This window comes from Balaenoptera borealis (genome assembly GCF_965194805.1).
Source record: "Balaenoptera borealis genome assembly, chromosome: 15".
Classification (NCBI taxonomy): Eukaryota; Metazoa; Chordata; class Mammalia; order Artiodactyla; family Balaenopteridae; genus Balaenoptera; species Balaenoptera borealis.
This window is the reverse complement of record NC_138871.1, coordinates 32,245,503-32,270,045: the sequence shown is the minus strand read 5'-3', so window position 1 is coordinate 32,270,045 and position 24,543 is coordinate 32,245,503. Positions and strand designations below refer to the sequence as shown.

Here is a 24,543-nt window from a genome sequence, read left to right as displayed (position 1 = left end):
AACGCCATCCCGGCAACAAAATTTCCTTTGTTTTTATTATTTATTTATTTATTTGGTTGCACCGGGTCTTAGTTGTGGCAGGCAGGCTCCTTAGTTGCGGCTCACCTGCTCCTTAGTTGTGGCACATGTGCTCCTTAGTTGTGGCTCGCTGGCTCCTTAGTTGTGGCATGAGAACTCTTAGTTGCGGCATGCATGTGAGATCTAGTTCCCTGACCAGGGATCAAACCCAGGCCCCCTGCTTTGGGAGCGCAGAGTCTTATCCACTGTGCCACCAGGGAAGTACGTCCTTTACCTTTAGAAGAATCTAAGTTGCAAGGAAAAAGAGTTGCTTTCATGTTCCCATTTCATAGACAGTTTTAAAAACCTTTAGTGCCTGGGTGGGGCCCGCTTGCACTCCACAGATCCACAGACTAAATGTTTAAATTTGTCATCCTGTGGGATGTAAAATGAAACCATGTACCAAAGAAAAATGGTGAATGACTCACTCCCATGTGATCTTCCAGGGAGGAGAAGGATTCAGTAAGAATGTGTCGCAAGGACATCAGATCCCTTCACAATGAAGGTTGAGGTTGCCTGTCCTGGGATGTGAGTGAATGTTATGAATCTGAATGGAGGCTGCCAAGTTATGTCGGGGTCTCAAGGAGAGCATCTGGTACTGGGGTGAATTCATCATGGTGCCGCATCCAGCAGCACCAGAGAAACTGTATTTGTTAGCACATCAGGAAGGGGTTCACCTCTCAGGGACGGGTTCATATTTATAGGCTTATCACACATATGCACTCACATGCTTGCACACGCTAATTTATTTATTTATGTTGAGAAATATAACTGCTACTTAGACAAAAATCCTCATATTCCAGTGCTTTGTAGACAGGTCCACATGGGAAGCCAAACTCTAGTCTAGAGGTTGCTTGGCAACCAAGGAATCAAAACAAAGAGTTTTAGATGGATAAAATTCATATTCATAGTGGGGAAATGTCTGACGCCTGAACCATTGATCCTGAGGCCAAGCCACCCTTTCTTGAGGCCAGGGTTTTGATAAATATTTCAAAGTACTCTTCTCTGATGGTTTTGGGTTGAGCCTGCATTGTTGATGCACACAATTTTTCTTTAAATATGTCTAATACCCTTCAGCAAGCTAACTTCATCTCGGGAGCCATTCTTTCTCCTTGAGATGAGTTTGCGTATCTTTGTTTTGATGATTATTTACTGATTTTACTAGTCAGTCTAATTTGCCTGCTTTCCAAATTCTGGGTGAGTGGGGAGGAATGCACCACACTGCTGCCTATATGGCCTACTGAAATATTACCAGGAGTCAGGGCCTTGTTCACATACCTGCAGTCTGCCGTAAGGACAGGAGAAACTTTATGCTTGAGTCAGTACCTGGCTTGCCAATTCTGGGCAGTGATACAATAGGGCAGAATGGAGGGTAGTGTAATAATTATCCTTCTGGACATCCTCGAGGAAAACAGTAGGGATGTGTTCTTGACATACCTAATTTTTCTTTATGAATTCATCATAAATTATTTCTGAAAGTGTATGTAATCTTACTTGAAATAGGTTGAACTTATTTATAACTTATTATTCCCTTATGTAACTGCCATTGGGATAAGTCTCTTACATTTAGTTCCCAGCTTTCTTTCAGTTGCTCTAAAACTATGTCCTAAAATCTTCAGGAATCCTATCCTGAGCCCTAGGTGAGGAGTTCCCATATTATAAAGGAGATGCAGTTTCCCACCCACTGCATAACCCATAGGTTTTTTTAAAAGGCATCACAAACATATGGTCCCTTCAGCCTTCATCTTTTCATCTTGAAGAGTCCTGATGCTTTTAAGGTCATTTGAGCGACACCCAAAACCGAGTGTGTCTGCATTTCACAGATGTAAAGACTGAGGCACGGTTGCTAATTATTTGCCCCCTTGTGAGCCACAAAGGAGCTTGTACAACCCCAATACAAAGTCTGAGTCATTGTGAACTTGGTCATACTGGTCAGTTTATGTGATTGTAGGCTGGCCTTCAGAGAGAAAGAGCAAATGAATCAAGGAGGCTGAGGCAGAAAAGGATTCCTATAAAGAATCCTTGGCTCTGCAGGCCTGCGGACGTGTGGGCGGCCTTGTAGGGATGGAGTTTCACGTAGAAGGGCCTTTCATCCTCTGGAGGCTGATTATTCTGCGCAGTTAAGAAGAGGCCTACAGCGATTCTGTATTGGGGGAGGGGGTGTTCGATTCCTTCCCCCATTCTTGCCAAGAGTTATTGAGGTGCCAGATACTGTGCTAGTAAGCATGTGTGTGGGTTCACTTTACACGTATTACCTGACATCTAATGAAGGAATCAAAGGGTGCCATTTACTGCATTCATTTCTCAAATCTATTTAGAAACTCAGTTGGTACTAGTAAATAATAAATATACAACAGCTGTCTTTATATAAATGGACTTATGCTGTGTGCTGTCCAAGTTTTAAAATAAATTGTCTGGCTAAAAGCACCCTGTGTTCAAGTGTGATACAGTTTTTTCCTTTAGTAAAATATTTCTAGCTCATTGAATAATGACTCTCAGTATTTCCAGAAAGCTTTGCTCAAGCCGCCGCTGAAATTTGAATTTTATGTAATGTTCATGTGTCATAAAATATTATTCTTTTGATTTTTGATCAACTGTTGAAAATGTAAAAAACCATTCTTAGCTTGTAGACTGTAGAAAAATAGAATTTGGCCCCTGAGCTGAAGTTTGCCAATCCCTCTTCTATACCATTATCCTGTTATATCTTCATCTTACTGGTATCTGAAATTGTCTTACGTATTCATTTGTTTGTTTGTTGTCTGTCTTTCCTGGTACATTGTAAGCTCCACGAAGGCAGGTTCTTTGTCTTATTCACTGTATTATCTCTACCAACTAGAACAGTGTCTGGGATATAGAGGTGTGTTATGAATATTTAGTGATTGAATGAATAAATCCATATAGTTTAGGAGCCACTAAATCCAATAAAGTCTTCCCTCCAAATATCTCACGTGTATATCCTATTCCAGGGGCCACATCCTACCCAGATCTTTGCCTCTGTTTCAGTGCAGATCTTTGTTCCTGTACTAATACCTCGAGCCTTCCTGACCCCTTGTCTCTGACTCTAGTCTACCCTCTAGTATAGTAACTTGCTGAAGTATATTTTGTCTTACATCATTTCTCTGCAAAACCCAAATCTTTTCACTGTTTTCCCATTCCTACAGTATAAGTCAGACTCCTCAGGTGCACATAAGGGGCCCTTGGTAATCAGTCCCCCACCTGCTTTTCCACCCGTATCTCTGAGCCTTCCCTGTAAGGAGCCCTCTGCTCCAACAGCCTCGTCGCCTTGTTGTCCCTGAAGCCACTGCTCATTCCCACCTCTGCACCTTTGCTCTGGCTGTGCCCCAGAGCCAGTGGACACTCCCCGTAGGAAGGGATTGACCCCTAGGTCATAGGAGATAAGTCTGTAGCGAGTGATGGGAAACAAGGAAGAATGAGCTAAGCCTCAGAAAGTGGAAGATGAAGAATGAACGTGGCCAAACATGACTCGGTGATAAAGTGGGGCAAGAAGGATGTAGTTATTCTGGGAGAACGATTGAAAAGGGCTGCCTGGCAGGGTTATCTAGGCCAGTGCTTTTCAAACCACTGTGTGGACAGATATTCGGGGAATCTTGTTAAAATGCAGATTCTGGCAGTAGGTCTGGAGTGGGGGCCTGGGATTCTGCACTTTTAAGAAGCTCCCACGTGATGCCCATGCTTCTGGTTCTGGGATGATTCTCTGAGTATCAAGGATCTAACTACGTGCTCTGGAAAGGAGCCTTTTCCATAAGACCTGGATGTGGAAACAGGAAGCCAGTTGGCCTGTTCCTCAGGGTCCTGCCTTCAATAAAGACATTTCTTGCTTTCTAAACGACTGAAAAAATGTGTGATGGCTCCAGTCTTCTTGCTGAAGGAGGGGGTGTTGAAGAGAACTAAGGGCCAAGCTGAGCGTGTAAGGCTGCAGCTTAAAGGGAAGAAGCACCTTTACGTCCTGAGATGGTGGCAGTGAAAGTGATCATTGGGAAATGAAAAGTCTAATGTTGGTTGGGCCAGTGGCCTGTCATTATACACAAATGCGCGTGCGCACACACACACACACACACACACACACACACACACACACACACACACACACACACACACACCCTCATTTAGGGTAAAGGCTGGAATGCAGTGCTTTTCCCTGATGCAGTCGGATTCTCTTTTCTCTCCAAGAGGCATCTCTTCTGATCCACTAGAGCTCCCAGTTCAGAATCTAGGTTTGGCTTGAGTACAAGCAATGTACCTCACCCTAACTAAGCAAGAGGAACCATTTCTGTAATGTGTTATCTCCAAACAGAAGAGCAGGTAGCACAGTATTTTGCTGGCGTAGTTAACTCGCCCCTTAGAACAGTTTCTCTTTAATGATTAGCCTGGCCCTTGTCTCTTTGGCTAATCAATAGCTGGCCTTCTGATGAAATTGGGTGTTATTTCCCTGTGGCTTAACTTTGTGCAAATTGTACGTTATCCTGATTAATGATTCTAATGACACTTCTCTTATCACAGTAATGTCCCTTCTGCTTTTATCACAGAGAAACTTCTGCTTGGCTGACTGAACTCTGATCCTGACATAGAGTCAAAGTCATGGTAAGTTGGAGACGTGCCTCACCCTCCCTGGTGCCAGCTGCAGACAGGTACAGGATGTGTACTCAGGGGCTGTTGCCTTATACAAAGGGTTGTTTGCTCATCAGAGGAGAGGGACGAGGAAATGGAAAGGCAGTTTCTTTTTTCGAAAACGCCATTTTAACTTCTTTCAGGGGTGGTGAGTAACCTGACCCTGAAAATTCAAAGAGGGACTCCTTTGAATCCTTCTAACATCCTGAGATACAGAAACAAGTTATAGTTTTCTCTCTGCAGAAGCACTACATGTCCATTTTAGAAATTGTAGGCAAATAAAAAGGAAAAACTCAAAATCCCGCAGCTTCCTCCACTAGGAGATGACCGCTGTCCACACTTTGTGGAACCCCATCATTTCAGGCTCGTCAAGAAGGCTCATCAGCTAAGAAACACTTGTTATCTGCCTCCTGCTGTTGGCTGTGACTGGACTCCTCAGAGCTTGGTTATCTGATCTCAGGGACAGGCAGGGAATTGGATCCCTTTGAGAGTTCCATAAAGCTCACTGCTGCTGTGGAAGCTGAGCCTTTCAGCTGCAAACATGGCTGTACCTGAGGCTGGCCACCTGCTCTCCTTCTCCTGCCCAAATAAAGTTTCTGAATAGGCAGGTGACGCTTGATCCCTGGTCTTCTAGGAAGAAATAATAGAAGTAGAATCTCATACTTGGAGAGGAACTAGACATTCCGCCAACTCTAGACACTTTCCTTTAGGAAGATGGATGTGTAAACTATCCTGAACAAAGAGTAATATACTCTTAGCGTCTTTTTTTTTTAACATTAGACATTCTAGAATTTTCTTCATCATCTCTGACAGTCAAGGGCTTACTCGTGTCTGCACCAAATCTCTTATGCTGTCCTTTAAAATCCATTTGTTCTTGGACTTCCCTGGTGGCGCAGTGGTTGAGAATCTGCCTGTCAATGCAGGGGACACGGGTTCGAGCCCTGGTCTGGGAAGATCCCACATGCCGTGGAGCAACTGGGCCCGTGAGCCACAACTGCTGAGCCTGCGCGTCTGGAGCCTGTGCTCCGCAACAAGAGAGGCCACGATAGTGAGAGGCCCGCGCACCGCGATGAAGAGTGGCCCCCGCTTGCTGCAACTAGAGAAAGCCCTAGCACAGAAACGAAGACCCAACATAGCAATCAATCAATCAATAAATCTTTAAAAAAAAAAAAAAAAGCCTTAAAATCCATTTGTTCTTGCTGGATTCTCCCTGGACATGTACAACATTTATTCAGAGATGTTTACAGTGCCCCTACTTTGTGCATGGTATTTGGCTCTGGGGACCCATAATTAATGGGACGCTCTTCCTGTTCTGAACAAGCTCGCAGCCTTTTTACATGTGAAGACTCTAACCAAGTGACCCTTTAGTGAGCTTTCCACTGAGGAAAATTACCTCAGTTGCTCTCATCTTTCCTCCTAGAACCTGTTTTTCCATTATGACTGTTATTTATTGGACAGATAAAGGGCATCTTTAAAGGAAAGGAAAACCATACAATATAATCACAATACTGTAATTCCCAATTATTTTCCATCACTTTATTTTAGACCCTACTCGTATGATAGTGGTTTTGAAATAGTAGTAATAAGAACATAAAGAACAGTTAATGTATTCACTCTAGTCTTTGCTATGCTAACACGTTTATTTTACATCTTATAGCATATTAAAATTATTTACTCTCGATGGTGGAGTTATGGGTGTTGTATTTTTCTTCTTAATTCTTTAAAAAAATTTTATTGAAGTATAGTTGATTTACAATATGTAAATTTCAGGTGTATAGCATAGCAATTCAGTTATATGTATCTTATATATATATTCTTTTTCAGATTCTTTTCCCTTATAGGTTATTACATAATATTGAATATAGTTCCCTGTGCTATACATTAGGTCCTTGTTGGTTATCTATTTTATACATAGTAGTTTGTATATGTTAAGCCCAGCCTCCTAATTTATCCCTCCCCCTACCCCCCAGATTTTCTCTTAATTCTTTAAAAAAATTTTTTCCAAATCTCTACAATGACCATATGACACATATCTAAAAGGAAAATATGTTTTAAAAGCCAATGTATTCAAATATTTACCAAAAATTTTAGAGGTATAATTTACAGTGAAATGCACAGCTCTTAAGGTTACTTGGTAGATGAGTTTTGACAAAGGTATGTACCGTGTAACCTACCCCTCTTATCAAGATAGAACATTTCATCGCTCCAGGAAGTTCCTCCATGCCCCTTCCAGATCAGTCCCCACCCTGCTCTCCACTCCACTCCAGAAATGGAACCACTGTTCTGATTGTTTTCACCATAGATTAGTTTTGCCTGTTCGAGAACATCCTATAAATGGAATCATAGAGCGTGTGCTCTTTTATTGTCAGCGTTATATTTTTTGAAATCCATCCCTGGTGCTGTATCAGCAGTTTGTTCCTCTGTTCCTTTTTATTGCTAAATATTTCATCGTATCATATTCCCATCTTTTGACATTTATCTTTATCATTATTTATTATTTTAATAACTGAATGACATTTCATTGATTGTGATATATCACTGATTTCTAGCTATTTGTTTTCATCATTCTTCCCTACATCCTCTGCCTGTTTCCTTTGCCTGCTGCCACAAGAAGCCTTCCTGGGGTGGAATCCCCTGCCTTCCTGGAATAGATAATGATACATTAGTCCCTGGAATTTAGTCAATATGGATACTTTAGAGCTAACAGGAACAAATTTTCCGGGCTTATCTTGTTCCGGAAAAAAGATGCTGATAGATAAGCTGAATTATCTTTGCACATTTCTCTATCGATTCATCTTGTTAGATATTAATTTTAATCCCATACTAGTGTCCCTCAGCAATGCAATTTGCTTTAAAAGTCAAATGCAGTGTTTAAGTACCATCCAAAATTTTTTCAATACTGGAGTTCCAGAAGAACCTTGTGAAACGTTTGATTCAGAAAGCTGTCTTGGTGGGGTCAAGGGCTGAGCTAGGCCATTTGAAATTCTGACAGCGAATCACCAGCTTGCTTATTACTACAGATATATAGTAGAAGAAAACAAGTAAAATGCCTGCATTAACTTCCTGAGGCTGCCGTAACAAAGCACCACAAACTGGGTGGTTCAAAATAACAGAAATATGTTATCTTGTATTTCTGGAGGCTAGAAATCCAAAATCAAGATGTTGGCAGGGCCATGGTCCCTCTGAAATCCGTAGGGGAATTCTTCCTTGTCTCTTTCTAGCTTCTGGTTGTTTGCTGGCAATCTTAGGCATTTTTTGGCAGACATTGGAGTCAACAACACATTATCATGGGGTGTTCTCCCTGATTGTCTTTGTTTTTACGTGCTGTTTTCTAAGAAGGACACCAGCCATGTTGAATTAGCGGCTCACCCTACTCCAGTAGGACCTCATCTTGCTTTAATTAATTACAATTAATTCATTCATTGTAATGACAGTATTTCCAAATAAGGGCACATTCTGAGGTACTGGGGGTTAGGACTTCAACATATCTTTCTTTGGGGATGCAATTCGGTGCAATTGATCTCTTTGCCTCTCATGGACACTGTGAGTCTCATTATTGATTACAGTTCCCTCTTGTTTGGCTTCTAGACAGAGAAATCTGTGGCTCATGTCGAATAATTACACAGGCCCTTAAGGTCTCCGTTTCTGTTTCCTTTCCACCCCCTTCTTTACTGTAATTTTCTATGCTTTGTGTCCTGTCACTGAATTTCTTCATCTATTTATTTATCTTTCGTATTGAATTATATGTTTCTCTTTGCTGCCTCATGTACATAAATAACATTAATAAATTAGTAAATACATTAGAAATACTCAGGGCACCTTGATCTTAATCAGTACATTATCTCTAAGTCATAAGTCAACTGAATGGTACCTACTGGTTACTAACCCATGTTTTGCTTGTTGATGTTTTTAATTTGTAGTCTGTATTTGCAGAGGGTCAGATTCACTAACTTTTTGTCCCTTGTACACATCAGAGTATGTCTCACTTTAAGGCATGCTGGTCGTTTCCGGTGATGCTAGACCTCATCTCCAGTGTCTAGACTGCGATCTCCTCCTCATGACTTCCCATCCTTCCCTCTGCCACTTGGTCAGGCTTCTGTCACCTCCATTCCACTGCAGAAGCCTTTGTCAGGATCACCAGGACCTTCCGTGTTGCCCCATCTGACCATCCCTTCTGTGTCCTCTACTCACACCTACCTTAGCAGGCACTGACATCTTCCTCCTTCCTCAGCCTCTGGACAACACACGCTCCTGGTTTTCTTTATACATCAAGGACCAGTCCTTCTTGGTTACCCATTCCGGTCCTTCTCTGCTGGAGAGGCCCAGCCTTGTCCTAGGACCCCTGTTCTTCACTTTCTCCCTAGGTCATTTCGTCCAATACCATCCAAACGCTGATGTGTCCTGAATTTATTACTCTAGACTTGCCCTCTAGATTTATGTTGTATAACCAACCATCCTTTTGACAACTCCACTTGGATGTTTAATGGACATCCCAAACTTAACATTTTGAAAATAGAACTTCTAAATCCCACTCCCCACTGCCATCCCAAATCTGGTAGTCCTCCAGCTTTCCCCATCTGGGTAAACGATACCACTCTCTGCTTGGCTGCTCAGGGAAAAAGATTTAGAGTTACACTTGCTTCTTTTCTTTCCTCACCTCCCACATCAGTCCATCGGCAAGTTCTGCCGCCTTTGCTCCAAAACATGTGCTGAGTCTGTCTGTCTCTTTCCATTTTTACTGTTTCACCCTCGTCTACCATCATATCCCTGGATCTTGGCCCAGATTCTCAACTCGTCTCTGTATCTGCCTACAGCAGCCCGAGTGATCTTTTTATCATGTAAATCAGATTATCTCCTCCATCCCTTTGCTGAAAACCTGCCAGTGGCTCCTACTGCATTTAGAATAAAACAGAAACTCCTCACTGGCTTGTGAAGGCTCTTGTTCTGCCCTTGCAACCTCTCTGATTTTCTTTCTTTTTCATTTTTAAAGTTTTTATTATGGAAAAAGGTAAACACATACAAAAGTAGACCAAATATTAAAAAGAACCCCTTTGTACCTATAATTATTATTAACTCATGGTCAGTAATTATTATATTACATAATAATAACTCAGTAATTATTAACTCATGGTCAGCCTTGTTTCTTCTTTACCTCCACTTACTTCCCCCAACCCGTTATTTTGAAGCAAATTCCAGACATCTTGTCCTCTCATCTATAAACTCTTTCAATGTGTATAAGATTCAAACTCTTAAAAAAATAAAATATAACCACAATACCATTATCATACCTAAAACCGCTAACACTAGTTGCTTAATGGCATCAAATATCAAGTCAGTGTTCAATGTCCAACTGTCTCATAAATGTCATTTTTTTTTTTTTTACTGTTTGTTTGATTCAGGATCCCAGTAAGTTCACCCATTATGATTATTGATGTGCATTTTTAATCTCTTTAAAGCTATATTTCCCCTCCATCTCTCTCTTTTTTTAAAAAAAAAAAAACTTATTTTATTTTATTTATTTATTTTTGGCTGCATTGGGTCTTCATTGCTGCGCGCGGGCTTTCTCTAGTTGCGGCGAGCGGGGGCTACTCTTCGTTGCGGTGCACGGGCTTCTCATTGCGGTGGCTTCTCTTGTTGCGGAGCATGGGCTCTAGGCGCGCGGGCTTCAGTAGTTGTGGCACGTGGGCTCAGTAGTTGTGGCCTGTGGGCTCTAGAGCACAGGCTCAGTAGTTGTGGCGCACGAGCTTAGTTGCTCCACAGCATGTAGGATCTTCCTGGACCAGGGCTCGAACCCGTGTCCCCTGCATTGGCAGGCGGATTCTTAACCACTGCGCCACCAGGGAAGTCCCTCCAGCTCTCTCTTTTCTAATTCTCCTTGCAGTTTATTTGTTGAAGAAACTAGATCGTTCATCAAGTAGTGTTTCTCACAGTCTGGATTGTGCTGATTACAGCCCTGTGGGGTGGGTTAACATTTTCCTCTTTCTCCTATTTACCATAAATTGGTATTTGGCCTTAGAGGCTTGACTGAATTCAGGTTAGATTTTCCCCTTTCAGGGGAGACAAGATTACTGTGTAGGTAATGGTGTAACTTATCTTACCACTCCCCAGCTTGCCCACCAACTCAAGCCACACTGGCCTCTGTCCCACTCCTCCCCCAGAAGGCAGCTCCAGCCTCAGCGCCTTTGCCTCAGCTGTTTCCTCTGCCTGTAACACTTTCCCCTGATCTTTGCACAGTCAGCTGCTTCCTGTCACTCAGACCTCAGCCTGAATGTCACTCCTCAGAGCAGCCCCTCCAGGACCTCTCTGTCTGCCCTGTAGCCCTTCTCACCACCGGCCGCCTGGTGGAATATTTGTTTGTTGGCTCGTTTACTGGTCTGCCTCCTGCTGAACTTGAACATCAGCTCCAGGGGAGCTAGAGCCTCATCTCTCACAGTCACTGCCATGTCCCAGCACCTGGAAGAGTGTCTGGCCCATGGTGGGTGCTCAGCAAACTTGCTGTGTGAGATGGCGCCATGCTGGTAAGAAGTGCCTCTCAGTCACCATCTTTCTCTGTGCACTCAGGCAGCCAAGGGAGGCACCATCAAAGCTGCTTCAGGCTTCAGTGCCACCGAAGATGCCCAGACCCTGAGGAAGGCCATGAAAGGGCTCGGTAAGTGTCCCACTGGAGGTAAACACCCCTCATGTGCTGTGCATGACAGAGTCACCCAGAGGGTGTTGTGTCCACAGGCAACTGTGAGTACGTCTCACGCTAAGAAAACACAATGGGAACAAGTTGACTTTTCAAGGCAAACTAGACGGGAGGGTTTTTACTAAGAATTTTAAATGGGATGAACTCATTCTGGACTTCCCTGATAATTTAAGTCTGTTTTAGATTCCGGCATTATGAATCTATATATCAAATTTGAGAAATGTATTTGTTTTCCAGTTAACCCATGTATGCATGTCATGCCAGAAGGTTTACAAAGCACTTTGACAAATATTATCTGAACGAATACATGCGATAATCCTGTGATGTAGTGAAAGCAGCTGGTGCTCTTGTTATTTTCGCCCCATTTTACAGATGTGAAACTGAGACTCAGAGAAGTAACGTAGGAAGGCACAGAGTAAGTGGAACTGAGCCATGAGTCACACTCAGCAGAGCCTGCCAGCTCTAAGTCCACGTTCTTTCCCTTGAGTCAGCCCCCCACCTGTTGCTGCTGTAATAGGCACAGCTACGCCAGTACCCCCGTGTAGCGTGTGGGATTTTAGGTGAGAAGGCTGTGCGTATGTGACCAGAAGGGCTTGTCTTCCAGTGCACCACCCTCTGGTAGCTCCCGTGGGCAAAGGCCTCCCACTGGGTGGGCACAGCCATGCCCGGGCACTGCAGGCTATGCTGACCTGGACCCTGCCTCCAAACTTGCCTGAGTGGACATTTGGCCAGAGAAGTGCTCTCTGTTTCATAGCTGCTATTTAGAATCTCCTCAAGATTTGAATAAAAACGTTTGACCATGAGGCGTTATTTCCCAGTTTTTCTATCCAAAAAGAATTCATCTTGGCCCCAATGCTACTAACAGGAACGATAACAATAATAGTGAGCATTTATTAAGCTCTACTGTGTGTCAGGCACAATGTGTTACATAGATTATGTTTTAATTCTGACAGCAGCTTGTTTCACTAATGAGAAAGTTGAGGTCTAGGGAGATGAGCTAACTTGCCTGAGGTGTCTGGGATCGTACGTGTCAGGATTCTAGGCAATTCCAGGCAGTCCGACTCCAGAGCTGGAGCTTAAGCCACTGTGCTGTGCTGCTGCCCGCCTCTGAACAGGACATTACCCTGAATCTATCGTTTTCCCTTTTCGTAAATAAAATGGAAAAGGTACTCGGCCCACCCTTTTTTTCAGGTGTATCCTAATTCTTTGGTGGATAGCAAGAACACCATAATTCAGAACGTAGACCACATGGCATTCGGAATTCTCAGAGTCAGGAGGCATTTGATACAACAAACCATTTTCAGTGCTCGCTGTGTGGGCCAGTGAAGGTTAGAGGAGACGAAGACTGTAAACCTAGTCCTGCGGTGCAATCGTCCATGGGTGCTCGGCAGCCGAGGCATGCGCAGAAACACGATCGGTTCATAATATGATAGCGACGGGAGGGGCACGGGTAAGATCCCATTAGGAGTCAGAGAGATCACATGTCATTTGGGAGCATCAGGCAAAACTTCTCGGAGGATGTAGAAATTGAGATGGGCCTTGGGAGATGAGTTAAATTTATTCAGTAAGTAAGTAAATAGATAAGAGAGAATGGCTTTCAGGTGAATGGAACAGCATGAGCAAAGGCATGGGATGAGTGTGAGCATCGCCCTGTTTTGCATTTTAGCTGAGGCACTTAGCTGCAGGCCATGTAAATACATGGCTTGCAGCAGGATGTACTTACAAAGCAGGAGTTGACTTTTTAGGCGACTTCTGGGAAGGCAGGTACCATGGGGTGGGTCCTGAGGAGGCTACTGACATGGGAGGATGACCCAGATGCATTGTCCAGGAAACAACAAATGCCAGAATCAGGATGCTAGATGGAGGGGGTTAGGGAGACATAAACCCATAGACTGGTAATGAAGGAGGTCAGGAGAAAGGAGTGCAGTGTAGTTGGGTCAAGTACGGGAATTCAGGAGCTAAGTCTCTGGATTTGGCTGCCTGTAACTTTGTATGTGGATATTTACAATAGTGAATGGGGTATGGTGGAGAGTCCCAAATGCCAGACAGCAGTGCGGATAGTAAATCCAGCAAATGGTGGGGAGCCGTCCTGAGTAGGGATGGCTGAGTAGTGTACTCAGTGTATCCTGAGTAGGGGAGGGACACTGTGAGAGTTTGTCATTTTAGGAAAATGAATCTAGCAAGACATTGGAAAGACCAATTAGGAAGTGAGACTACTACTTAGCAGACTTTAAGTTGTCTAAGAAGAAACCCTGAACTTGAGTGGTTGTCATAGGAATTAAAAAGAGGGGACAGATACAAAAAGGGTTTTAGAGCTAGATTTTGCATGACTTGTCAGGAAATCTGAATGTGAAGGAAGAGAGCGGGTAAAATAATCAAAGCTATTTTGAGGGTTCAAGCCTGACAGAGCAGAAGAGTGGTGGTGCCTTTCACAGAAACTGTATAAAAAAGCAAAAGGCAATGAACCTTCTCCCCACAGCTGAGAGTTCTCCTGGAAAAAGGATGGTTGTATCTATTACCCTCTTTCTTTTTTTTTTTTTCCCCAAGAGAACAGAGAGTAGGTCCCTAAGTTATGTAAACTTAAAACTCTATAGCGGGCTTCCCTGATGGTGCAGTGGCTGGGAGTCCGCCTGCCAATGTGGGGGACACGGGTTCGAGCCCTGATCTGGGAAGATCCCACATGCCGCAGAGTAACTAAGCCGGCGAGCCACAACTACCGAGCCCACGTGCCATAACTGCTGAAGCCCGTGTGCCTAGAGCCCATGCTCCATAACAAGAGAAGCCACTGCAGTGAGAAGCCCGTGCACCGCAACAAAGAGTAGCCCCTGCTCGCCACAACTAGAGAAAGCCCGCACACAGCAACAAAGACCCAATGCAGCCATAAATAAAAAATACAAAAAAACCCAAAAACAACCTCTATAGCTTCCTCTGTACACCTCATATTTTTCTAGATCTCTAATTTTGCAAAGGATAACTCTGGTGAATCTATATTTTTTTTTATTTCTTCCTGAAATATTTCAATAGACTCTCCTGTAACTCATCACATCTTCCCATACAGTATATGGGAAAATGGAAAACTCACCCAGCGTGCATGAACATCCAGCTGTGAAAGTCTCCTGTAAAAGCTGCTGCAAGAAACAGGCAAACAAAATTTATGACATTTTAAATTTGTAATTCAGGGACTTCCCTGGTGGTCCAGTGGTTAAGAATCCGCCTTCCAATGCAGGGGATGCGGGTTCGATCCCTGGTCAGGGAACTAAGATCCCACATGCCGCTGGGCAAATAAGCCCATGTGCCGCAACTATTGAGCCCGTGCGCTTTAGAGCCCGCACACCACAACTAGAAAGAAGCCCCTGCACCACAATGAAGAGCCCTCGCATCACAATGAAAGATCCCGCATGCCGCAGCTAAGACCCGACACAGCCAAATAAATAAATAAATTTTTTAAAAAGAGCAAAAATAACAATCTTTAAAAAAATTTTTTTTAAAAATTGTAATTCATAGTGAAAAGTTTTGGTAGGATATTGCATCATGGGAATTCATGGGCAGTTATAAAAAGTTTCCTGATCAGAGATCAGGAAAGAGAGCTTAGAAAAGAAAAACGCAAATACAGATCTTAAAACGCAGTGGATACAATGAGCAGCCAATTTAAACCCTGTGAAGTGCCAAATCATGAATTCAAAGACGGGTTTGAACTGTTTTGAAACTCAGAGGAGATGATAAAGAGATAAAAGTGAGGAGAGAAAGGCAAGAACATGGAAGATAAATATGGGTGATCCAAAGAGGGAAAGTACTATGATCACTCACATTCATAGATAAGGAAACTAATGCTCAGAGAAGTTAACTCTTTCATTTAGTGGTTCATATATACAATGGAATATTACTCAGCCATAAAGAGAAACGAAATTGAGTTATTTGTAGTGAGGTGGTTGGACCTAGAGTCTGTCATACAGAGTGAAGTAAGTCAGAAAGAGAAAAACAAATACTGTATGCTAACACATATATATGGAATCTAAAAAAAAAAAAACGGTTCTGATGAACCTAGGGGCAGGACAGGAATAAAGATGCAGATGTAGAGAATGGACTTGAGGACACGGGGAGGGGGAAGGGTAAGCTGGGATGAAGTGAGAGAGTGGCATGGACATATATACACTACCAAATGTAAAATAGATAGCTAGTGGGAAGCAGCTGCATAGCACAGGGAGATCAGCTCCATGCTTTGTGTCCACCTAGAGGGGTGGGAAGGGGAGGGTGGGAGGGAGGCTCAAGAGGGAGGGGATATGGGGATATATGTATATGTATAGCAGATTCACTTTTTTATATAGCAGAAACTAACACACCATTGTAAAGCAACTATACTCCAATGAAGATGTTAAAAAAAAAATAGCTAATGAAAGGAGAGACCGAGACTCTAATCTAGTGTCTGTTTTCCCTCCAAAATAGACAAGCCCTCTGAACAAGAACTTCTTTTCTTAGAAAGCTCTCTGCGTGTGTTTGGGTTACACCGGTGTCCACAGAGGAACCCATTTTCTCATTCCTCTCTCAAATCACACTCACTCCCTGTCTCCGCTCCACACCAGGCACGGATGAAGATGCCATCATCAATGTCCTGGCCTATCGCAACATGGCCCAGCGCCAGGAAATCAGGACGGCCTACAAGACCACCATTGGCAGGGTAGGTGGCAGCTCTCTGGCTTGACAAGGGACCTGTCAGCAGTAGGGGAGCAGGGGCCCCTTCCTTCTTGAATCCTGAAGTAGTGGCCCTTGGTTTTTAAAAGATGGATCCTTTGCCTTGTTTAAAGATGTTCTTGGAAAAAAACAAACAAACAAACAAACAAAAAACAGTTTCAACACGTTCAAGAGTTCCTCCACTGTCCATAGCCAGAAGTGATTTCAGGGAGCTCTTGATTCACAAAATTCAAGGCTAAGTTTAGTCTCTTCCCCCACAAGTCCTTTCAGGGACTTGGTTGTGGAATGGACTCAGCCCCTTGCCCTTTGGAGCACTGGGCAGGGCTCAGCTTTCAGTGTTGCTTCCCTTGGCCTTTAGGCCACTTCCGAATGAAGATCCTCCAAACTGACTAAAATGTTTAAATCCAGTTTGTTCTAAATAGGCTCTCCGAGGATTTAGGGTCTATCCAACTCTTTTACATAAACCCATTTGTAGTATATATTCATTCCTTTGACTGATCCTTAACTGAGAGCCACCTCCTCCAGTTCTAGAACGGGGCTCTGTGTGTGTGTGTGTGTGTGTGTGTGTGTGTGTGTGTGTGTGTGTGTGTATGTAAGTGGCTTATGCATTCAAAGGTGGTTCACTCATCATGTTTTCCCCTTCCTCTTTGAATCCCACACCCCTGAGCAACCCTGTCTCAGTCTCATTTTCAACAGCTCACTTATCAGAGTCATTCACCCAATCTTTCCACATCACTGGAAGCCCATCTGTGTGATTAGAGAATCTTTTTATTGAGGAAATGTTATCAATAAGTGCTTCCAGGTCTCAGAGTGCTGTTAACTCCATGATAAGTATTTCTATTCTTGGATATTTTATAAAAGCTAGTCAGACGGGCTGCCTCTCAAAGGCAGGCATTAAGCTGCTGGGTGGGGCAGGGCTGGCTCAGCTCTTCCCAGGAGCATCTACATTGCAAACCTTGGCTGGGCACCAGTGGGATTCCTCCCTCAGATTGCTCAGAGTATCTTTTGGGCCTTTTAAGCTCTTCTCCATCCCCAAAGAAATTTAATGAACATGCATGTGATGTGTAAGCTAGAGACAAAGTGTTGCCGCACATTTGGGGTTGATTATTCAGCTTCAGAACTAAGCTGATCTGACAGCCGTTTGTTAAGATGACCAACCTTAATGGAGTGACTGAATGCTAATTTATTTGTTCATTCATCCATTTGATATGTGTGGATGTAACATAAAAATATGCACAATAGATTGAAATATAGTGTTGCAGACTCAGGTTTGTGAGAATCTGAGATCAGAACTTGAAACCAAATCAACTCGGTATTAGTTGGTTGATCTTAAGCAGGTTCTTAAACTCTCTGACCTGTTCTAGGAGGAAATGTGACTAAATGTCTTTAGGAATTGGTCCTTTGGACTCCCTCTTGCGAGAACACCAGAATCACAATTAGCTGCTGGACAGTCATCGATAGGAAGACACTGGAACTCACCAAAAAAGATACCCCACATCCAAAGACAAAGGAGAAGCCACAATGAAACGGTAGGAGGGGCGCAATCACAGTAAAGTCAAATCCCATAACTGCTGGGTGGGTGACTCACAGACTGGAGAACACTTATACCACAGAAGTCCACCGACTAGAGTGAAGGTTCTGAGCCCCACGTCAGGCTTCCCAACCTGGGGGTCCGGCAACAGGAGGAGGAATTCCTAGAGAATCAGACTTTGAAGCCTAGTGGGAATTGATTGCAGGACTTCGACAGGACTGGGGGAAACAGAGACTCCACTCTTGGAGGGCACACACAAAGTAGTGTGCACATCAGGACCGAGGGGAAGGAGCAGTGACCCCAGGGGAGACTGAACCAGACCTACCTGCTAGTGTTGGAGGGTCTCCTGCAGAGGCGGGGGGTGGCTGTGGCTCACCGTGGGGACAAGGACACTGGGAGCAGAAGTTCTGGGAAGTACTCCTTGGCATGAGCCCTCCCTGAGTCCGCCATTAGCCCCACCAAAGAGCCCAGGTAGGCTCCAGTGTTGGGTTGCCTCAGGCCAAACAACCAACAGGGAGGGAACCCAGCCCCACCCATCAGAAGTCAAGCGGATTAAAGTTTTACTGAGCTCTGCCCACCAGAGCAACAGTCAACTCTACCCACCACCAGTCCCTCCTATCAGGAAACTTACACAAGCCTCTTAGATAGCCTCATCCACCAGAGGGCAGACAGCAGAAGGAAGAAGAACTACAGTCCTGCAGCCTGTGGAACAAAAACCACATCCACAGAAAGATAGACAAGATGAAAAGGCAGAGGGCTATGTACCAGATGAAGGAACAAGATAAAACCCCAGAAAAACAACTAAATGAAGTGGAGATAGGCAGCCTTCCAGAAGAAGAATTCAGAATAATGATAGTGAAGATGATCCAGGACCTCGGAAAAAGAATGGAGGCAAAGATCGAAGAGATGCAAGAAATGTTTAAAAAAGACCTAGAAGAATTAAAGAACAAACAAACAGAGATGAACAATACAGTAACTGAAATGAAAACTACACTAGAAGGAATCAATAGCAGAATAACTGAGGCAGAAGAACGGATAAGTGACTTGGAAGACAGAATGGTGGAATTCACTGCTGCAGAACAGAATAAAGAAAAAAGAGTGAAAAGAAATGAAGACAGCCTAAGAGACCTCTGGGACAACATTAAACGCAACAACATTCGCATTATAGGGGTCCCAGAAGGAGAAGAGAGAGAGAAAGGACCAGAGAAAATATTTGAAGAGATTATAGTTGAAAACTTCCCTAACATGGGAAAGGAATTAGCCACCCAAGTCCAGGAAGCGCAGCGAGTCCCATACAGGATAAACCTAAGGAGAAACACGCCGAGACACATAGTAATCAAATTGGCAAAAATTAAAGACAAAGAAAAATTATTGAAAGCAGCAAGGGAAAAACGACAAATAACATACAAGGGAACTCCCATAAGGTTAACAGCTGATTTCTCAGCAAAAACTCTACAAGCCAGAAGGGAGTGGCATGATATACTTAAAGTGATGAAAGGGAAGAACCTACAACCAAGATTACTCTACCCAGCAAGGATCTCATTCAGATTTGCTGGAGAAATCAAAAGCTTTACAGACAAGCAACAGCTAAGAGAATTCAGCACCACCAAACCAGCTCTACAACAAATGCTAAAGGAACTTCTCTAAGTGGGAAACACAAGAGAAGAAAAGGACCTACAAAAACAAACCCAAAACAGTTAGGAAAATGGTCATAGGAACATACATATCGATAATTACCTTAAACGTGAATGGAATCAATGCTCCAACCAAAAGACACAGGCTTGCTGAATGGATACAAAAACAAGACCCATCTATATGCTGTCTACAAGAGACCCACTTCAGACCTAGGGACACATACAGACTGAAAGTGAGGGGATGGGAAAAGATAGTCCATGCAAATGGAAATCAAAAGAAAGCTGGAGTAGCTATACTCATATCAGATAAAATAGACTTTAAAATAAAGAATGTTACAAGAGACAAGGAAGGACACTACATAATGATCAAGGGATCAATCCAAGAAGAAGATATAACAATTATAAATATATATGCACCCGACAGAGGAGCACCTCAATACATAAGGCAACTGCTAACAGCTATAAAAGAGGAAATTAACATTAACACAATAATAGTGGGGGACTTTAACACCTCACTTACACCAATGGACAGATCATCCAAAATGAAAATAAATAAGGAAACAGAAGCTTTAAATGACACAATATACCAGATAGATTTAATTGATATTTATAGGACATTCCATCCAAAAACAGCAGATTACACTTTCTTCTCAAGTGCACACGGAACATTCTCCAGGATAGATCACATCTTGGGGCACAAATCAAGCCTCAGTAAATTTAAGAAAATTGAAATCATATCAAGCATCTTTTCTGACCACAATGCTATGAGATTAGAAATCACTTACACAGAAAAAAAACATAAAAAACACAAACACATGGAGGCTAAACAATACGTTACTAAATAACCAAGAGATCACTGAAGAAATCAAAGAGGCAATTAAAAAATACCTAGAGACAAATGACCATGATAACACGACGATTGAAAACCTATGGGATGCAGCAAAAGCAGTTCTAAGAGGGAAGTTTATAGCTATACAAGCCTACCTCAAGAAACAAGAAAAATCTCAAATAAACAATCTAACTTTACACCTAAAGGAACTAGAGAAAGAAGAACAAACAAAACCCAAAGTTAGCAGAAGGAAAGAAGTCATAAATATCAGAGCAGAAAAAAATGAAATAGAAACAAAGAAAACAATAGCAAAGATCAATAAAACTAAAAGCTGGTTCTTTGAGAAGTTAAACCAAAGTGATAAACAATTAGCCACACTCATCAAGTAAAAAAGGGAGAAGACTCAAATCAGTAAAATTAGAAATGAAAAAGGAGAAGTTACAACAGACACCGCAGAAATACAAAGCATCCTAAGAGACTACTACAAGCAACTCTATGCCAATAAAATGGACAACCTGGAAGAAATGGACAAATTCTTAGAAAGGTATAAGCTTCCAAGACTGAACCAGAAAGAAATAGAAAATATGAACAGACCAATCACAAGTAATGAAATTGAAACTTTGATTAAAAATCTTCCAACAAACAAAAGTCCAGGACCAGATGGCTTCACAGGTGAATTCTATCAAACATTTAGAGAAGAGCTAACACCCATCCTTCTCAAACTCTTCCAAAAAATTGCAGAGGAAGGAACACTCCCAAACTCATTCTATGAGGCCACCATCACCCTGATACCAAAACCAGACAAAGATACTACAAAAAAAGAAAACTATAGGCCAATATCACTGATGAACATAGATGCAAAAACCTCAACAAAATACTAGTAAACAGAATCCAACAACACATTAAAAGGATCATACACCATGATCAAGTGGGATTTATCCCAAGGATGCAAGGATTCTTCAATATACGCAAATCAATCAATGTGATACACCATATTAACAAACTGAAGAATAAAAACCATATGATCATCTCAGTAGATGCAGAAAAAGCTTTCGACAAAATTCAACACCCATTTATGATAAAAACTCTCCAGAAAGTGGGCATAGAGGGAACCTACCTCAACATAATAAAGGCCATATATGACAAACCCACAGCAAACATCATTCTCAATGGTGAAAAACTGAAAGCATTTCCTCTAAGATCAGGAATGAGAGAAGGATGTCCACTCTCACCACTATTATTCAACATAGTTTTGGAAGTCCTAGCCACGGCAATCAGATAAGAAAAAGAAATAAAAGTATAATACAAATTGGAAAAGAGGAAGTAAAACAGTCACTGTTTGCAGATGACATGATACTATACATAGAGAATCCTAAAGATGCCACCAGAAAGCTACTAGAGCTAATCAATGAATTTGGTAAAGTTGCAGGATACAAAATTAATGCACAGAAATCTCTTGCATTCCTATACACTAATGCTGAAAAATCTGAAAGAGAAATTAAGGAAACACTCCCATTTACCATTGCAACAAAAAGAATAAAATACCTAGGAATAAACCTACCTAGGGAGACAAAAGACCTGTATGCACAAAACTATAAGACACTGATGAAAGAAATTAAAGATGATACCAACAGATGGAGAGATATACCATGTTCTTGGATTGGAAGAATCAACATTGTGAAAATGACTATACTACCCAAAGCAATCTACAGATTCAATGCAATCCCTATCAAATTACCAATGGCATTTTTTACGGAACTAGAACAAATAATCTTAAAATTTGTATGGAGACACAAAAGACCCCGAATAGCCAAAGCAGTCTTGAGGGAAAATACGGAGCTGGAGGAATCAGACTCCCTGACTTCAGACTATACTACAAAGCTACAGTAATCAAGACAATATGGTACTGGCACAAAAACAGAAACATAGATCAATGGAACTAGATAGAAAGCCCAGAGAGAAACCCACGCACCTATGGTCAACTAATCTATGACAAAGCAGGCAAGGATATATAATGGAGAAAAGACAGTCTCTTCAATAAGTGGTACTGGGAAAACTGGACAGCTAAATGTAAAATAATGAAATTAGAACAGTCCCTAACACCATACACAAAAATAAACTCAAAGTGGATTCGAGACCTAAATGTAAGACCGGACACTTTAAAACTCTTAGAGGAAAACATAGGAAGAACACTCTTTGACATAAATCACAGCAAGATGTTTTTTGATCCTAGAGTAATGCAAATAAAAACAAAAATAAACAAATGGGACCACATGAAACTTCAGAGCTTTTGCACAGCAAAGGAAACCATAAATGAGACAAAAAGACAACCCTCAGAATGGGAGAAAATATTTGCAAACGAATCAACAGACAAAGGATTAATCTCCAAAATATATAAACAGCTCATGCAGCTCAATATTAAAGAAACAAACACCCCAATCCAAAAATGGGCAGAAGATCTAAATAGACATTTCTCCAAAGAAGACATACAGATGGCCAAGAAGTACATGAAAAGCTGCTCAACATCACTAATTATTAGAGAAATGCAAATCAAAACTACAATGAAGTGTCACCTCACACCATTTAGAATGGGCATCATCAGAAAATCTACAAACAACAAATGCTGGAGAGGGTGTGGAGAAAAGGGAACCCTCTTGCACTGTTGGTGGGAATGTACATTGATACAGCCACTATGGAGAACAGTATGGAGGTTCCTTAAAAAACTAAAAATAGAATTACCATATGACCCAGCAATCCCACTACTGGGTATATACCCAGAGAAAACCATAATTCAAAAAGACACATGCACCCCAATGTTCATTGCAGCACTATTTACAATAGCCAGGTCATGGAAGCAACCTAAATGCCCATCGACAGACGAATGGATAAAGAAGATGTGGTACATATATACAATGGCATATTACTCAGCCATTAAAAGGAACGAAATTGAGTCATTTGTTGAGACGTGGATGGATCTAGAGACTGTCATACAGAGTGAGTTAAGTCAGAAAGAGAAAAACAAATATCGTATATTAACACATGTATGTGGAACCTAGAAAAATGGTACAGATGAACTGGTTTGCAGGCTAGAATTTGAGACACAGATGTAGAGAACAAATGTATGGACACCGAGGGGGGAAAACTGCGGCAGAGTGGGGATGGTGGTGTGCTGAACTGGGCAATAGGGATTGACATGTATACACTGATGTGTATAAAATTGATGACTAATAAGAACCTGCTGTATAAAAAAAAAATGCGGTTGATATAATTCCATTTTTGTGGGTTAAAAAAATGTCTAATAAAAACTCATGTAACTGTTTACACTTAAAAAAAAAAAAGAAATTGGTCCTTTCTCCAAATAATTGCATTTCTTTTTAATCATTGAGCGTTAAGAAATAATCATGAATGATCACAAGGATGCAGCTAAATGCCTGTTTAGAAGAATAGTAGAAAAATAGAATGGGGGTCTTATTAAAGAAATTATTTTGCCTCTACATATGGAAATTTCTGCAGCTGTTAAGAATGTTGTAGGTAAATATTGACTTGGAAATACATTCAGGGTATATTGTTAAGTGAGCGAATACACTGATCTTGGAACCCCTTTACACTCAAATTATTGAGGACTTTTTTGTTTTTGTGGGTTACATCTATTGATGTTAACCATTTTAAAAATTAAAACTTAATTTAAATTAAGGACATTTAAAAATAGGTATTTGTTAACTTATTTTAAAAACTATAAAAACATATTACATGTTAACATAAATAATGATTTTAGGAAAAATAGCTTTATATTCCAAAAGAAAAAACAAATTAGTGAGAAGATTGGCATTCTTTTAACATTTTGCAAATCTCTTTAATGTCTGCTTAATGGAATACCCTGGATTCTCATATCTGCTTCTGCATTCAACTTGTTGCGATATGTGGTTTTGTTTGAAGTAGGAAGGAAATCTGGTCTTGTACAGATAGGTAGTTGGGAAAGGGAGGAGTATTTTAATAGCCTTTTCACATAACTGTAGATCTGTAGACATACCGAGTAGCCTTTGAAAAGCTTCCCTGGACAACTGTGAGAGGATGAGAGTGTAAAGTCAGATCCCAGCGTCTTAATGTTATTATGAAGATGGTTTTGCACACACGAGCCCCTGAAAGGATCTTGGAGACCCCAGCCGTCCCGGGACCCCACTGAGGGTGGCTGATTTCTGTTACTGTAGCAGTTAAGCAGCGTGCTTTCTTGTGTCCCAGGACCTGATGGACGACTTGAAGTCAGAACTGAGTGGCAACTTCGAGCAGGTGATCTTGGCGATGATGACGCCCACGGTGCTGTATGACGTGCAGGAGCTGCGAAAGGCCATGAGGGTTCGTGGTCCTCCCCTCCTGCTCTCGGTGCTGTTTGTGCAAATGCTGGCTGCTGGCGGGCTTTCTCAAGAAACACTGATAGAGGCCTCCTGAGAGTGCGGAGGAGGAGATATGCGAGAAAGATTTTCCTGCA

The 24,543-nt window shown here is 42.0% G+C and overlaps 1 protein-coding gene across 5 annotated transcripts in view; it reads left to right on the top strand.

The window, feature by feature from the left end:
* The window catches only part of ANXA4 (annexin A4), an 81,978-nt gene that overhangs the window by 30,654 nt on the left and 26,781 nt on the right, over positions 1 to 24,543 (top strand). For all 5 annotated transcript variants that reach the window (XM_082356410.1, XM_082356409.1, XM_082356406.1 and 2 more), the window contains 4 exons: positions 4,605 to 4,659; positions 11,248 to 11,335; positions 15,955 to 16,049; positions 24,297 to 24,410. In XM_082356410.1, the coding sequence (XP_082212536.1) occupies positions 4,657 to 4,659; positions 11,248 to 11,335; positions 15,955 to 16,049; positions 24,297 to 24,410 (300 nt within the window). In that variant the 5' untranslated portion in view covers positions 4,605 to 4,656. The remainder of the gene's footprint in view (positions 1 to 4,604; positions 4,660 to 11,247; positions 11,336 to 15,954; positions 16,050 to 24,296; positions 24,411 to 24,543) is intronic.